At 51.9% G+C, this 13,118-nt stretch overlaps 1 protein-coding gene across 5 annotated transcripts in view; it reads left to right on the top strand.

The window, feature by feature from the left end:
* rad54b (RAD54 homolog B) overlaps positions 1-13,118 on the top strand; it is a 268,427-nt gene that overhangs the window by 184,238 nt on the left and 71,071 nt on the right. For all 5 annotated transcript variants that reach the window (XM_072468033.1, XM_072468034.1, XM_072468037.1 and 2 more), the window contains 2 exons: positions 121-346; positions 7,549-7,756. In XM_072468033.1, the coding sequence (XP_072324134.1) occupies positions 121-346; positions 7,549-7,756 (434 nt within the window). The remainder of the gene's footprint in view (positions 1-120; positions 347-7,548; positions 7,757-13,118) is intronic.

The following is a 13,118-nucleotide window of genomic DNA, read 5'->3' as shown; positions in this document are numbered from 1 at the left end:
TTTTTTAACAAATCAACATGCACACAAAAGCCACATGTTTAAATCCTTTCCTTAAAACTTGATGTTGTGTGGATGGTTTGATTATAATTCTGCACTGTTGAATGTAACAATTGTTTCTAGGACAACTGGCAGGTTTGGTGCTATCTTGGCTGATGAAATGGGTCTAGGGAAGACCCTGCAGTGCATCACATTAATCTGGACTCTCATGCGGCAAGGACCTTATGGGAACAAACCTGTCATCAAAAAGACCCTTGTTATCACACCAGGAAGTCTCGTAAAAAACTGGGTCAGTGAATTCCAGAAATGGCTTGGATCGGAAAGGCTGAGGGTTTTTGCAGTTGATCAGGTAATTTAACAGAGTTGCTCCTTCCTATTTTGGTATACTTATGGAACTACTATTATTATTATTTTTTAAAAATATATGTTTATTCAATTTTCATTTTTAACAAACCCCCCCCCATAAAAAGAAAGAAACACAAACACAACAGTCAAAAATTATACAAAACTTATACATTGGGTTTCCCCATATACAGTAACCCCCCCCCCATATGACATTCAAAGGTATCCGTAGGGGAGACCCCCACCCTTGGGTTGCTGCTGCTGCTGACCTTCTCCTAACACTCCGCGAGATAGTCTAGGAACGGTTGCCACTGCCTGAAGAACCCCTGCACAGACCCTCGTAAGGCAAACTTTATCCTCTCCAGCTTAATGAACCCTACCATGTCATTTATCCAGGCTTCCACAATGGGGGGCTTCGCGTCCTTCCATAATAGCAAGATCCTCCGCCGGGCTACCAGGGACGCAAAGGTCAGGATACCGGCCTCTTTTGCCTCCTGCACTTCCGGCTCGTCCGTTACCCCAAATAGTGCCAACCCCCAACTCGGCTTGACCTGGACTTTCACCACCTTGGACATAGTCCTCGCGAAAGCCCTCCAAAACCCATCCAGTGCCGGGCACGACCAGAACATGTGGACGTGATTCGCCGGGCTTCCCGAGCACCTCCCACATTTATCCTCCACCCCAAAGAACCTACTCAACCTCGCCTCTGTCATATGCGCTCTGTGAGTAACCTTGAATTGTATTAGGCTGAGCCTGGCGCAAGAGGAGGAAGAATTAACCCTATTCAGGGCATCAGCCCACAGACCCTCATCTATCTCCTCCCCCAAGCTCCTCCTCCCACTTGTCCTTTAACTCCTCTACTGAGGCCTCCTCCTCTTCTTTCAGCTCCTGGTAGATCGCCGAAACCCTGCCTTCTCCAACCCATACACCCGAAATCACCCTGTCCTGAGTCCCCTGTGCCGGGAGCAGCAGGAATTCCCTCACCTGGCGCCTCACAAATGCCCTCACTTGCATGTACCTGAAAGCGTTTCCCGGGGGTAACCCAAACTTCTCCTCCAGCACCCCCGGGCTCGCAAACGTCCCGTCTATAAACAGGTCCCCCATTCTTCTAATCCCTGCCCGATGCCAGCTCCGAAACCCCCCATCCATCCTTCCCGGGACGAACCAATGGTTCTCCCGAATCGGGGACCAGACCGAGGCTCCCACCTCGCCCCTGTGTCGCCTCCACTGCCCCCAGATCTTCAACGTCGCCGCCACCACCGGACTCATGGTGTACCTTGTCGGCGAGAGCGGCAGCGGTGCCGTCACCAGCGCCCTCAGGCTCGTGCCCACACAGGACGCCATCTCCAACCTCTTCCACGCCACCCCCTCTCCCTCCATTACCCACTTACGGATCATCGCCGCATTGCCAGCCCAATAATAGCCGCACAAATTTGGCAGAGCCCCTGGAGCGTCGTAGAGTCCCTACGACGCTCCAGAAACACCCTCTTTACCCTCGGGGTCTTATTTGCCCACACAAAACCTATGATGCTCCTACCTACCCGTTTGAAAAAGGCCTTGGGAATCATAATGGGAAGGCACTGGAACACAAAGAGAAACCTCGGGAGGACCATCATTTTAACTGACTGCACCCTGCCCGCTAGTGAGAGTGGCAGCACATCCCATCTTTTGAAATCCTCCTCCATCTGCTCCACCAACCGCGTCAAATTAAGCTTGTGCAGGGCCCCCCAACTCCCAGCCACCTGGATCCCTAAGTACCGAAAGCTCCTTTCCGCCCTCTTCAACGGCAGGTCGTCTATCCCCCTTCCCTGGTCCCCTGGATGCACCACAAAGAGCTCACTTTTCCCTACATTGAGCTTATACCCCGAGAAGTCCCCAAACTCCCTTAGGATCCGCATGACCTCCACCATCCCCTCCACTGGATCTGCCACGTACAGTAACAGGTCGTCCACATACAGCGACACCCGATGTTCCTCTCCCCCTCGGACCAGTCCCCTCCATTTCCTGGACTCCCTTAGTGCCATGGCCAGAGGCTCAATTGCCAATGCAAACAACAAGGGGGACAGCGGGCACCCCTGCCTCGTCCCTCGGTACAGCCGAAAGTACTCTGACCTCCGCCGATTCGGGCCACACTCGCCACCGGGGCTCTATATAGCAACCTGACCCAGCTGATGAATCCCTCCCCGAACCCAAACCTCCGCAGCACTTCCCAAAGATACTCCCACTCCACCCGGTCGAAGGCCTTCTCCGTGTCCATAGCTGCCACTACCTCCGCTTCTCCCTCCACCGAGGGCATCATAATCACATTGAGGAGACTCCGCACATTAGTGTTTAGCTGCCTGCCCTTTACAAATCCCGTCTGGTCCTCCTGAATCACCCCGGGGACACAGTCCTCAATTCTTGTAGCCAGCACTTTTGCCAGCAACTTAGCATCCACATTGAGGAGCGAGAACGGTCTATACCACCCACATAGCAGTGGGTCCTTGGCCCGCTTCAGGATCAGAGAGATCAGCGCCCCGGACATTGTCGGGGGCAAGGTCCCCCCCTCCCTTGCCTTATTGAAAGTCCTCACTAGCAACGGGCCTAGCAGGTCTACGTATTTCCTGTAGAACTCGATCGGGAACCCATCTGGCCCCAGGGTCTTCCCCGCCTGCATGCTCCCCAATCCTTTAACCAGCTCCTCCAGCCCAATTGGTGCCCCTAAACCAGCCACCTCCTGCTCCTCCACCCTCGGGGACCTCAGCTGATCCAAAAATCGTCGCATCCCCTCTTCCCCCGCTGGGGGCTCAGATCTGTACAGATCCCCATCAAAGTCCCTAAATACCTTGTTTATTCTCACCGCACTCCGCACCGTATTCCCCCCGCTATCCTTAACTCCACCTATCTCCCTCGCTGCCTCCCTCTTACGAAGCCGATGTGCCAGCATCCGACTCTCCTTCACCCCATACTCATACGTCGCCCTCTGTGCTTTCCTCCACTGTGCCTCTGCTTTCCCTGTGGTCAACAGGTCGAACTCCGTCTGGAGGTTCCGCCGCTCCCTGAGTAGTCCCTCCTGGGGGGCCTCTACATATCTCCTGTCCACCCTTAAGATCTCCCCCACCAACCTCTCCCTCTCCCTGCCCTCTCTCTTCTCCCTGTGGGCCCTGATGGAGATTAACTCTCCCCTGACCACCGCCTCCCAAACTACCCCCACCTGCACCTCCCCGTTGTCATTGGCCTCCAAATATCTTTCAATGCACCCCCAAACCCGCCCGCACACCTCCTCATCCACCAATAATCCCACATCTAGACGCCACAGCGGGCGCTGGTCCCTCTCCTCTCCTAACTCCAGCTCCACCCAGTGTGGGGCGTGGTCTGAGATGGCTATGGCCAAATACTCCATTCCCTCCACTTTCGGGATTAGCGCCCTACTCAAAATAAAAAAATCTATCCGAGAGTATCCCCCTAAGCACCTTGGCCGCATCCGGCCTCTTACCCATCCTGGACCTAGAGCGATCCAGTGCTGGGTCCAGCACCGTATTGAAATCCTCCCCCCATTATCAAGCTTCCTACCTCCAGTCCGGAATCCGACCCAGCATGCGTTTCATAAATCCGGCATCATCCCAGTTCGGGGCATATACGTTTACCAGTACCACCCACACCCCCTGCAACCTACCGCTCACCATCACATATCAACCTCCATTATCCACTACAATATTCATTGCCTCAAACGACACCCGCTTCCCCACCAGTATTGCCACCCCTTTGTTCTTCGCATCCAGCCCTGAATGGAATACCTGTCCTACCCATCCCTTTCTCAGCCTATCCTGATCTGCCCCCTTCAGATGTGTCTCCTGAAGCATAACCACGTCCGCCTTCAGTCCCTTTAAGTGCGCGAATACCCAGGCCCTCTTGACCGGCCCGTTCAGGCCCCTCACATTCCAAGTTATCAGCCGGATTGGGGGGCTGCTCAACCACCCCCCCCCCCCACCCCCCCCCCGACTCGCCATCTCCTTTTCTAGGCCAGCCACGTGCCCACGCCTCCCGCACCCTCCAGTCCCCCAGATGGCGGACCCCCGCCCCGACCACCTCTCCTACTTCCAGCTCCCCTTTGGCCAATGCAGCAGCAACCTTCCCCCCCCCCCCCCCCCCCCCCCCCCCCCCGCTAGATCCACATCTAGCCCTTTTGCTCCCCCCGTAACACTCCCGGCCTCTCCCGCCATCCCATCGACCCCCCCCAGTGTGAGAATCCCCCCTCCCACTCCCTGGCAGTCAGTGTGCGCTCCTCTCCAGCACCGCCCATTCCCTAGCGCGGGAAAAAGCCCGCGCTTTCCTGAGCCGGCCCCGCCCCCTCTGGCGCAGCTCCTTTTGCGGCCTTACCCCAATTCCCCATCCCCGGGCCCCACTCCCCTTCTTGGGGGTCTGCTCCTCCAACATCGACGCCCACACTCTCCCACAGTCTCCCCATCAAATCCCTTCACCCATCCCCATCCAGCACCCAAACCAAAGGAACATTCCCTAAACGTAATAAACACCATGTACACAGTAAACAGCCCCCCACAACAAACCCTCAATTTGAGTCCAACTTTTCAGTCCATATAAAGCTCCATGCCTCATCGGGCGTTTCAAAATAGTGGAGCCGATCCTGGAACTGACCCACAATGGCGCTGGCTGCAGCATACCGAACTTCACCCCCTTTCGATGGAGCACCGCCTTAGCCCAATTGAAACCAGCTCTCTTCTTAGCCACCTCTGCACTCCAGTCCTGATAGATTCGGATCTCCGTGTTCTCCCACCTGCTGCTCCGCTCCTTCTTGGTCCATCTCAGGACACACTCTCTGTCCATAAAGCGGTGAAACCTCACCACTACAGCCCTTGGCGGCTCGTAGGCCTTGGGTCTCCTTGCTAGGACCCAGTGAGCCCCATCTAGCTCCAGAGGCCTCGGGAAGGCTCCCGCGCCCATCAGCGAATTGAGTATCGTGCTCACATATGCCCCAGCATTGGGGCCCCTCCACTCCTTCGGGGAGACCCAGAATCCGAAGATTCTTCCTCCTCGACCTATTCTCCAGGTCCTCAAATCTTTCCACCCACCTCTTGTGCAGCGCCTCGTGCGCCTCTAACTTCACCGCCAGGCCCAAGATCTCGTCCTCGTTCTCCGAGGCTTTTTGCCGCACCTCCCGGATCGCCGCCCCTTGGGCCTTCTGGGTCTCCACTAGCTTCTCAATCGCCGCCTTCATTGGAGCCAGCATTTCGGTTTTCAGCTCCTCAAAGCAGCGTTTAAGAAACCCCTGCTGCTCCTGCGACCACTGCGCCCATGCTGCTTGTTTCCACCCGCCGCCATCTTGTTTTTTCTCCCTCTCACTTTTCGCTGCTCTAAGATCACTTTTTTCACCGCTCCACTCCTGGTCCAATCCATATAATGTCGGGGGACCTTGCTGTCACCTTCCCACACTGGAAGCCGTCGAACAATTGCCATTGGGGCCCCTCTAGAGAGCCCAAAAGTCCGTTCCCGGCGGGAGCTGCCAAACGTGCGACCTACCTAGGCATAGCCGCAACCAGAAGTTCCGGAACTACTATTATTAATAATAAAAATCAATAGCAAAAATATTGAACTGTTAGTAAATGATGATTCCAGATGTCATGTATCCAATATCATAAATATTCTGTGGACAAGAAAAATGGCTTTCCTTTTTCTTGGCGATTTCCCCCATAACAACAAAGTGCTGCAGACAATGTAACCTATTCTCACTCTCAAATCCTCAGAAGTGGACCAGCAAGTCACTCCGTTATAACAATTGCTTCAGAAGAAAACAAAATGCGTGAGAGAACACTATCGACATCAGAATTGCAGTGGATCAAGGCGAAGGCCCTTTACCTTCTCAGAATGGCAACGTTTAGGGATTAATGCCGTTCCCATGTATCCTCCAGCAAACACTGTTTTTAAAAAAAAACACGAGTCAGTGATAAGAATAAACTTTCAATACATTGATATTCCTTCAGCTAATCTCTTGTGAAAACAAACATTTCTATTCTATAACCACTTGGAACTATCAATCAAACTGATCAATCAAACTGGTCACTCAACAGGCATCCCTTGTGATGATATTTGTTTGTAAAATTGGTCACTGCAGCACAAATACTACAATTAAAGCTCTCAGGCTTATGTCAACAGACAGAATGAAATAGCAAACATTGATTTTTTTTGAACTCCACAATTCTTAATTAAATTTAAAGCCCAGCAGAATTAAATCCCTTGACAGCTTTGGCAGTTCTTTGATAGCTTGTCAGGTCTTTGACATCTTGATAGTTCTTTGACAGTTTTGGCAATATGTTTATGCAATTGTTATGCACAATCAGGTCTACTTTTAACAAACCAAAAGGGTGCCTTACCTATTCCACAGGATGCCTTGCCTCTCCTGAAGGTGTCCTGTGACGATTGCTAAAGATGTACATTACCTCTCAAAGGGTTAACCTGGCTATCCAAACGAATCTACCAAGTTTTTTTTTAAATTTAGAGTACCCAATTCATTGTTTTCCAATTAAGGGGCAATTTAGCATGGCCAATCCACCTACCCTGCACATCTTTTGGGTTGTGGGGGCCAAACCCACGTAAACACAGGGAGAATGTACAAACTCCACATGGACAATGACCCAGAGCCGGGATTGAACCTGGGACCTCGGCGCCGTGAGACAGCCACCGTGCTGCTCCCTGAATCTACCAAGTTAAGATGAGCCCTTACCTGGTCTAGTCTGCACACGTTGGGTTTCACACTCCTGGCCTACCAAAATCCCACTTCATTAGAGACCAGCTGCCTTCGTAAAACACTCACGTACAAATCCCAGTTCAACTCCATTCCTGCTCCCATGCAAATAGGAAATGCTGTGATTGGGAGTATGATTTTGGAGTTTTGGACATTTCCATTACTTTCACTGTGGAAATCTGGGCCCTAGCGTCAAGTTGTATTGTGCTTGAATGAGCCCTCCTGAGAGAAGTCCCATTTAATTACAAACTCTCTGCATTTTCCCATAACTTGGCATTAAAATTCGCAACTTCACATGGGAACACAAATTCTAAACATTTTGCCATGATCTGCTGATGAGGAACGGTACAGTGATTTCCTATAAAATCATCTGGTCATGGTACAAAGTAAAATTTTACCTGCATGTTAGCTTCTTTGCCCATTTCTCTGCACATATAATTTACTTGTTTACTTGTATATTTACCTTGAAGGATCACAAAGTAGAAGACTTTATCAGTTCTCCATTGTACTCTGTCCTCATCATCAGCTATGAAATGTTGCTGCGCTGTCTAGAACAAATTCAGAACATCCAATTTAACCTGATAATTTGTGATGAAGGTCATCGTTTAAAAAATAGCTCAATTAAGACATCCACCGCAATTCTTAGCCTCTCTTGTGACAAAAGAGTGATCCTTACTGGTAAGTTATCTTCAAATCATTAAATAACTGGAAAATATTATTTTTTTAAAAACTATTCAGTGCAACCACACATCTGACTAACATTTTTCCCCTTTAAAGCTACACAACTCTGTTTTTCTTTCTCGATTGAAACTCATGCCTACTCTTCTATAGCTCAGTTGTGGTAGGGAGGAGAGATCACATTGGGCGCGATTCTCCCCTCCCGCGCCGGTTGGGCGAATCGCCTGGGCCGGCAAAATTTCCCGCGACGCCGGTCCGACGCCCTCCCGTGATTCTCCCAAGCGGCGGGAACGGCCCCGTCGAGCTCCGTGGGCCACAGGCCGGAGAATCGCCCAAGACCCCCAAAATGGCGATTTTCTGGCACCCCTGCTATTCTCAGGCCCGGATGGGCCGAGCGGCCTGCCCAAAACGGTGGGTTCCCCCCGGCGCCGTCCACACCTGGTCGCTGCCGTCGGGAACAGCGCGGGAATGCTGGGGTGGGCGGGGGTGGGGGAGGGGGGAATCCTGCATCGGGGGGTACCTCAAATGTGAGGTGGCCCGCGATTGGTGCCCACCGATCGTCGGGCCGTCCTCTCTGAAGGAGGACCTCTTTTCTTCCGCAGCCCCACAAGATCCGTCAGCCATCTTCTTGCGGGGCGGACTCGGAGAGGACGGCAACCACGCATGTGTGGGTTGGCGCCGGCCAACCCGCGCATTGCGCGGGTGACGCCAGTTATGTGGCGCCGGCCACGTCATGTATTTTATTTTCTATATAAAATCTATTTTATTGGATAAACATATGGATGATAATGGCATAGTGTAGGTTGGATGGCTTTTGTTTCGGTGCAACATCGTGGGCCGAAGGGCCTGTACTGCGCTGTATTGTTCTATGTTCTATGTTCTATGTATGCGGCGCCACCTTTACGCGGCGACAAGGCCTGGCGCGTGTAAATGACGCGGCCCCGCTCCTAGCCCATTATCGGGCCCTGAATCGGTCGGGATAGGGGCCGTTTCGCACCGTCGTGAACCTTGACGGCGTTCAAGACGGCGTGGGCACTTGGGCGTGGGAGTGGAGAATCCCGCCCATTGTCTTTAGAGGCAGACCTGTAATGCAAATTAAACAATGTACATTCTTGTGAAGGAATGGAACACCATCTTACAACCTGACTTTATACCTTTCTCTGGAAAGAAATCATTGCCGCTGGTTTATAGATATAAATGACTTCCATGAATAACACTGGTTGATGTTTTATTTTGGTCCATGCGGTTTTCGACATTAAACAAGATTCCCGGGTCAGAGTGTAAAGAAAACGACAACAATAGGCCAAAACCAGTATGTGCAGCAATTCTTAAAGAACAAGAACAAAAACAAACATAGCAAAAGGAGGCCATTCAGCCCATCGCGTCTGCACCGACCCACTTAAGCCCTCACTTCCACCCTATCCCCGTAACCCAATAACCCCATCTAACCTTTTTGGTCACTAAGGGCAATTTAGCATGGCCAATCCACCTAACCAGCACGTCTTTGGACTGTGGGAGGAAACTGGAGCACCCGGAGGAAACCCATCCAGACACACGGAGAACATGCAGACTCCGCACAGTGACCCAGCGAGGAGTCGAACCTGGGGCCCTGGCGCTGTTGTTGCTCGTTTTAGCCTTCGTTTAAAAAAAAAAAAAAAAATTTTTTTTTTATTCTCCTTTTTCACGTTTTCTCCCACATTTACACCCATCAACAATAAACAATAATCAACAAGATATGTCAATCCCCATAATAACAACGATCCCACCAACCCCCAAACCTCAACCCGCATGTTTACATAAACAAATGACAAAAAGGAATCAGGGATTACCTGTAGTCCCCCTTAATCTACACGGCTCTCCACCCACCCACCCACCCCCCCCCAACCAACGCCATCCAGCCTCTAAGAGAGTACCGTACATGATACCCCAAAGTTGTGCACCCCCCCCCCCCCCCCCCCCCCAAGTCTCCAGCTCCTCCCGTCCACTGCCTCTTGTAAAACTCCTCCTCCCAACCTCTGTTCCCTCCCCCAACCTCGGTTCCCTCCCCCCAACTTTCCACCCCGGCTAGACCACTCAGACCCTGTTCTGCCAGGCTCCAATGGCTGCAGCCCCTCCCCCCACCTCAGTCCCGTTCACTGGCCGGCTTAAACCGGCCAGCGTGGAGGCCCCCGCCCGGGTCCCTTTCCCCCTTGCCCGGCCCTAGGAAAGCCCAAAGTTCCCTTTTAGCACACAAGCCCCGCATATCCACCTACACCCCAAAGAGCCCTCCTTTCGAGTGAAAGTCCCGTCCCTTCCCATGTCCAAATATATGCAACATTGGCTCCTTTAGCCTCTAAACCCGCACGCAGTGATACAAAAAAAAAGAAGAAAATACGGTCATGAGGTTACATCAGCATATGACCATTCCTCAATTTGTCAGTTCTGCCACAGTCCTTCTGCCTTCGCAAATTCCTCCGCTGCTTCCGCCGTTCCAAAATAAAAGTCCCTGAGCTTGTAAGTCACCCTCAGCTTCGCTGGATATACATTGCCGCACTGCACCTTGCCAATGTACAGTGCCCTCTTCACCAGGTTGAAGGCAGCTCGCCTCCTCGCCAGCTCCACCGTAAAGTCCTGGTATACACGTATACCAGCTCCAGCCCACTGCACCACCTGCTTCTGCTTGGCCCAGCTCAGGACCTTCTCCTTCACACTGTACCTACGGAAGCACAAAGTCACTGCCCTTGGCGGCTCACTCGCCTTTGGTACAGGCCTCCACGACCGATGAGCCCGATCCAGTTGATATCGGGAGGGGTCCTCCCCCTCCCCCAGTAGTTTTGCCAGCATCGCGGCAAAATACTCAGTCGGCTTCGGTCCTTCAACTCCTTCGGGCAGCCCCACGACCCTCAAATTCTGTCGCCTGGATCTGTTTTCCAGCTCTTCCATTTTTCCTTGCAGATTTTTGTTCGTGTCCATCACCTTCCGTATCTCCTTCCCCATCGAGGCAAGTTGATCACCGTGCTGCAATACCGTCTCCTCCACTTCCTTCAGCGCCTCCCCTTGCTCTCGCACCTCCGCCACTGCGCTCGCCACCACTGTCTTCACCGGGGAAACCGCCTCCTCCACCAGCACATTCAAAACCTCCCTCATCTCCTTCCTCACCATAGAATCATAGAATCATAGAAGTTTACAGCATGGAAACAGGCCCTTCGGCCCAACCAGTCCATGCCGCCCAGTTTTTACCATTAAGCTAGTCCCAGTTGCCCGCACTTGGCCCATAACCCTCTATACCCATCTTACCCATGTAACTATCTAAATGCTTTTTAAACGACACAATTGTACCCGCCTCTACTACTACCTCTGGCAGCACATTCCAGACACTCAGTACCCGCTGAGTGAAGAAATTGCCCCTCTGGGCCCTTCTGAATCTCTCCCCTCTCATCTTAAATCTATGCCCTCTAGTTTTAGACTCCCCTACCTTTGGGAAAAGATGTTGACTATCTACCTTATCTATGCCCCTCATTATTTTATAGACCATCTCCATACATTTCTCAATCTGCGCCAACTGCTTTTGGAATTCCGCAGCCATCACCTTAGTTAGTTCTTCAGCCGTAAGCACTGCGGCCTCCCCTGGTGCTCAAGCCTCCATATTCTTTGTTGACCCCGCGGTGACCTTCCCCCTCTCCAACGGACTTTCAGCCGCTTTTTTCCCGGCCGTTTTTTTGGTGTCTTTCGACATCCTTCTTCTCCTTGCGCTATCTCCCGACTTTTACTGCCGTCGCTGGCCCTAGGACCGGGCGTTACTCCCCGAAAATGCCTTTCCCAAACGGGAGCCCTCCAACGTGCGGCTGCCTCCCGCCCGCCGTCACCGGAAGTCAAGATCACACAAGATTTCAATTGTTTAGGCTCTTAATCGGGTCCAGCGCCCTTGACAACCAAGATCTGAAAGCGTCCAGGTTCTCTATGATCATCTTCCTGTGGTGTCTGGCCCAGTCCCTGGTGCACCATCCGAATTGTCAGGCCCTCAGTAAAAGTCCACAAGCAACATGACAACAAACCAGAGCGAAGCCCAGGCCGCGCCGTGCCACACAACCATTTTAGCCTTAGTTTAATTGCTCTTATTCTGTCACCTTTGCTCTTGAGTCGCCAGGTATCTTTCTGATATCGCCACGTGGTTCAAGTCCGAGTAATGATTAATAATCCAACACACCGCTTAGTAAGAGTTAAATCAACGCTCATTTATTATATATAGCAATTAATACTTGTACATTCTACTTCTAAGCTACTTTCTACAACTAACAGGCCAATACTTAACTTTGGAAATGGCCCACCAGGTCAGGGAAACGAGTGGCCTTTCGAATGGGTTCTGAGCCTGTGGGATTCAAAAGCTGGTACAGGTCGATAGTCAGGAGTGCCTATCTGGTAGCGATCGTTGGAGTAAAACTTACGTTCTCTTGCAGAAGGGTCTCGAAGGGTGCGGAGAGGAGAAGAAGAGTCGAGTTGAACTTGGCCCCTATTCTTATAGTCCCCAGGGGCTTCCCGCCTCTCGGGGCGGACCTTGTACCTGGTTCCAAGTGATTGGACTTGGTCCCAATCACTTGGTTCGATATTCTCCAATGCTGGAGCGATTCCTTGATCGGGGGGTGGTCGTTTACCTCTCTTTGTGTCAGCTCCTGCTGGCGCCGAAAGGCCTGGGTTGGCTTTGAGTTGCTAATTTGTAGCAATTGTTCCCGGTGATGGCTGATTAATATGCAGATGGCTGGGGTGTTGTGATGTTGATGGCTGCAGGTATCGGTTTGGTCTGGCTTCTCCAGAGGCAAATACACTGTTTTACCTGCAGCTGTCTGTTTGAGTCCTGTTGGCTGATTTTCCCATCAGCCTCTTCCGTTCGCCATTTTAAATCGGGGTTTGGCCATTCTAATCGGGAGTCAGCCATTTTACATGGCTACACTGTGAAGCCACAGTGCTATCCAATTGTGCTACCTTGCTGCCCAGCTAGTAGATACGGCCCCCCCCCTCCCAAAATAAAAATTCAATCCCGATTGGTCTTTTGGTAGCTCCTCTCGATTAGTGACATTGCTGGACAGTGGTTAGCACCGTTACTTCACAGTGCCAGGGACCTGGATACAATTCCCGGCTTGGGTCACTGTCTCTGCGGAGTCTGCACGTTCTCCCTTGTCTGCATGGGTTTCTTCTCACAGTCCAAAGATGTGCAGGTTAGGTGGATTGGCCATGCTAAATTGCCCTTAGTGTCCAAAAAGGCTAGGTGGGGTTACTGGGATACGGGGATAGGGTGGAGATGTGGGCTTAATTAAGGTGGTCATTCCAAGGGCCGGTACAGACTCGATGGGCCGAATGGCCTCCTGCACTGGAAATTCTATGAACT

This window comes from Scyliorhinus torazame, chromosome 11 (genome assembly GCF_047496885.1).
Source record: "Scyliorhinus torazame isolate Kashiwa2021f chromosome 11, sScyTor2.1, whole genome shotgun sequence".
In the NCBI taxonomy this organism is placed as follows: domain Eukaryota; kingdom Metazoa; phylum Chordata; class Chondrichthyes; order Carcharhiniformes; family Scyliorhinidae; genus Scyliorhinus; species Scyliorhinus torazame.
Note: the sequence above shows the minus strand (reverse complement) of the source record. Positions and strands in the feature narration are given on the sequence as shown.